We start from the raw sequence: 3,948 nt of genomic DNA, 5'->3' as shown, positions 1-3,948 counted from the left end.
CCTGAACATGCTTCACATTTGCTTGAATGCAGGAAGTAACATTATCTGACAGGAAGCAGAATCCAGAAGTACTAGCTCATGACATGCTCGGTGGAAAATCTTTGAAGCCTCCAATGAATCTGCATTGAGTTTTTATACTGATCTTTTCCAACCTACCGAAACTTAATGAAAAATATTAATACATAATTTTAAACATAACAGAAAAATACGACCCTCTGGCCTCTAAGGAATGTAAGTAACACGTCAAACCATAATCAGAGTTCCCAGTCACAGGTTAACTGTGGAGCAGTTCAGCAGAAACTTAAGCTCGGTAGAGGTGAAATATGATAAATAATAAACACACTCTATCCCTCTTTATTTTATATAACAATAATCCCCATCTACTATTAATAAAACTGTATTAGTTTAATAACAATTTTAAAAGGAATCTTTACCACGTCATAAAAACCAACCAGATTCCAGATGCCCTAAAGGCAGGAAGAGTGGAGGTGAAAGGAGTTAAAACTAACTCCATTTACAAGCAGATCATTATCTGCTCCGGGTCAGAACCCTCTGCAATTATCCAAAATCTGTTTGTAATTTTAAAAATTCAGCTGGGTCCCGCCTCCACATTTCCCAAAGAAAGATTCCCTTATCATGTTTTACGCAGGGACAGAAAAGGTTTTAATGCTTAAGTTGGAAGAGATTGGTGTTTTGAAGCCGAGAGGCTTGCATTGCATGCTAAAAAGTGCTGTCCTTTAGATTGTGACGTTAACAAGCCTGATTTTGAAAGTCAGGCGGGCAAAAAAGGTCTAAAGGTGTGGTCACATTTGCCGTTGTTTGGCAAAATTTCGCAGGCAAAATCCAGTGATTCCAATAGGAATCCATGCAATTGGGAATTTTGCACAAGGGCGAAAAAATTCCCAACACAGGTTTCGCTCATTTTCCTGTTGGTTTGAAGCAGACTTCATACATCTCTATGCTATTGACAATGGACCTGTTTTTGCACGCAAAATTTCACTTAAATTTCGCAAATGTGACCGAACCTTAAGGAATTGGGCGAGTTATTGGAGATAAACCAGAGTTGCAGTGGAAGTTAACTGGTGACGTATGGTTTAGTGGAAGATTGCCCGTAGAGTCCATAGAAATCAGGGTGCCTATGGCTCTGTGAGGCGTCGATCCAGTCATGCATGGAGAGCCCCTGGAGAGGCTGGGACATTGAGGGCGCGGCGGGCAGGGGATGGGTGTAGTCCTGTGTCCAAGGGAAAGATCCCGAGCGTGGGTAGGGAGCATGACCGCGGTGGTTAGATATGGAGGGGACACTAGAGCAGTAGCAGTTGTCCATTGTGCACATGAGAATCTTACGGCTGCCGTACTGCGGCAGCATGGCCTGCTGGGACGAGCTGGGGTTGGGGTAGTCGGCAGGAGTAAAAACGGAGCTGGAATGATGGACAGACTGGGCACCGCTGCTACTGCTGAGGCCTACAATGTGCTGGGTGGAGCTACAGGGAGCCATGGGCGGCTGTGACACCGGCCCGTCTGTGGAGTTGGAACCTTGACCCAGGAACTGCTGTTTGCTCATGGGGCCTGATGAGGACTCCAGCAGGCTGGTGCTGCTTTCAGGGAAGGCCGTGGAGTGTTTGCGTTTCTCACCCCCGGAGGTATTCACACTGGAGGGGTGGACAGAAACGCTCTGGAGGAAGTGTGCGGGAGTACTGAATGGTGCTGGAAACAAGGGGACGAGGACAAAGAGTTTGATTTGTGGAAAAAACCTATGTTGAACAGAAATATTTTTTACAAAAAAAGTCAGTGGTTCTCAAATGGCTGTGCTTAAGGACCTAGATTATCATTTGGGGCATCAAGTAATGTACAACCAAACAAACCAAGAACAAAAAATAGTTTATTATACAAAAGTTTAAAACTTTGTTTCAAAAGTTTGTTTCTTGCATGTTTTTATTGTTTTTTGAGGATGAGGGCATTCCATGGCCAATTATAAATAAGAGATAAAGAAACTGAAAAATCATTTAAAATCTAGATAAAATACATGTCAGTGTACTTTTTGTTTTCATGTTGGTTTCATATGGGGTTTACAAACGTGTTTTCAATATAATTAAAAAATTCTTCTAAAACAATGAAAAGCATTTACTAATCTTAGTTAATGTTAATTTCAACATTTATTAATACATTATTTAAAAAAATGGTTTCTCTTTATTATTCTTTAATGGATCTGAGCTAACATGAACACAATGAACTGCTGTATTTTATTAACTAATGTTAACAATTAATATACATACTGTAACAAATGCATTACTCATTGTTAATGTAATGCATTAACTTATGTTAACTAATGGGACCTAATTGTAAAATTTTACCAAAGTATTTTTACACATATCATGCATTATAATAACTATATGTAAGTTTCTAGGGAGTTGCACAGAATGACAAGCTGAACTAACCTTGCTTTGTCATAAAAGGTAAATGTATCTGATATTTAAGACTATTGACCCGTTTTTATTCTTGCACGTTTCTCAGTGTTGGTTGTGCTGCATCATCCTAACATGTATTTTATGCCCCCAAAAATATCTAAATTAATTTTAATTAAGAAATTTAAAACATGCTCATCATAAAGAAGGTGTATGTATGAATTGCATTTTCAATATAAAAGGTGCAAAAAAAAATCTACATTGGTACCCGTCTAATTTGGCTTGCTTCTACCAACTGACAAATTTGTGCCAAAAAACGTACTATCATAACTATTCGTGATTACATAGCTAGTAGAATTTTATTTTCATTTACCATTGTTTTATACTAGAATCAACGATCCAATTAGAAAAGAGGTGTGAACCACCAACTGTCACTGAACCACTCGATTTTTACTTACCTTCCAGTATTTTTCTCAAGTTCTTTTCCTTTTTTGAGACTTCAGACAGGAATATTTTGGAATTAAGATGACCCACTTTGTAAGGAGGCAGAACACTGCCTGTGCATGACTGTGATCTGTGAAAAGATATGACCAGATTACTACATATTCAAAATGTGATTTAGTATTCAATCTATGTACATTTCTGCACTTTGGCTCATAAACGACATACCTGTCCATGAGTATTTTTACTGGTTTTGTGTTCTACAAAGCAAAACAAAACAGAACAAAATATTAATCTCCCTGCATGCAGTCTACAAGCTGCTGCTTGACTGCCTCTTTGTCTGTAAACACGGAAAAATCTGGAAGTGCAGATCTGCTGATAATGACTGCCTCTTTGTCTGTAAACATGGAAAAATCTGGAAGGGCAGATCTGCTGATAACAACCACACACAGACAGGGAAACATTTCTCACAGGTATGGGCACATTCACACTGTGTTTATGAGAGTATGTGGGTGAGTGTAAGGGGATTTATAGCATAAGTCAGATGGGAGTGTGTTCAAGGAAATATTCACTGCGTCCGAAACCCAGAGCAGTCCAGTCAGACAGAAACTGGTTTCAGACACACTTCCAAGATACCATGACATCATGTTTAATAATCGAAAAAATGGCAATATTTAATGACTACATGGCTTTTTTCTTGCTAGACATGGAATCGTATGTGGAAAACAAAAGAATTATGGATTAAGCGTTGTTTACATTGATCAAAAATGACATTTGTGACCCTGGACCACAAAACCAGTCATAAGGGTCAATTTTTCGAAATTGAGATTTATACATCATCTGAAAGCTGAATAAATAAGGTTTCCATTGATGTATGGTTTGTTAGGATAGGACAATATTTGTCCAAATTAAGTTCTTAGCAATGCATATTACTAATCAAAAATTACATTTTAATATATTTACAGTAGGAAATTTACTAAATATCTTCATGGAACATGATCTTTACTTAATATCCTAATGATTTTTGGCATAAAAGAAAAATCAATAATTTTGACGCATACAATGTATTTTTGGCTATTGCTACAAATATACCCCAGCGACTTAA

The 3,948-nt window shown here is 38.0% G+C and overlaps 1 protein-coding gene across 1 annotated transcript in view; it reads right to left on the bottom strand.

The window, feature by feature from the left end:
* Nucleotides 1–706: 706 nt before the first annotated feature.
* LOC107666453 (probable E3 ubiquitin-protein ligase TRIM8) overlaps nt 707–3,948 on the bottom strand; it is a 20,245-nt gene continuing 17,003 nt past the window's right edge. Inside the window, exons 4-6 of the mRNA XM_016457773.1 lie at nt 3,072–3,103; nt 2,861–2,976; nt 707–1,704 (exon numbers count right to left, since the gene is read on the bottom strand). Coding sequence (XP_016313259.1) covers nt 1,076–1,704; nt 2,861–2,976; nt 3,072–3,103 — 777 coding nt within the window. The 3' untranslated portion in view covers nt 707–1,075. The remainder of the gene's footprint in view (nt 1,705–2,860; nt 2,977–3,071; nt 3,104–3,948) is intronic.

Source organism: Sinocyclocheilus anshuiensis, unplaced genomic scaffold, assembly GCF_001515605.1.
Source record: "Sinocyclocheilus anshuiensis isolate Anshui unplaced genomic scaffold, SAMN03320099.WGS_v1.1 scaffold63, whole genome shotgun sequence".
NCBI classification, from domain to species: Eukaryota; Metazoa; Chordata; class Actinopteri; order Cypriniformes; family Cyprinidae; genus Sinocyclocheilus; species Sinocyclocheilus anshuiensis.
The sequence above is the reverse complement of the archived record's forward strand: the minus strand, read 5'-3'. Positions and strand labels throughout refer to the sequence as shown.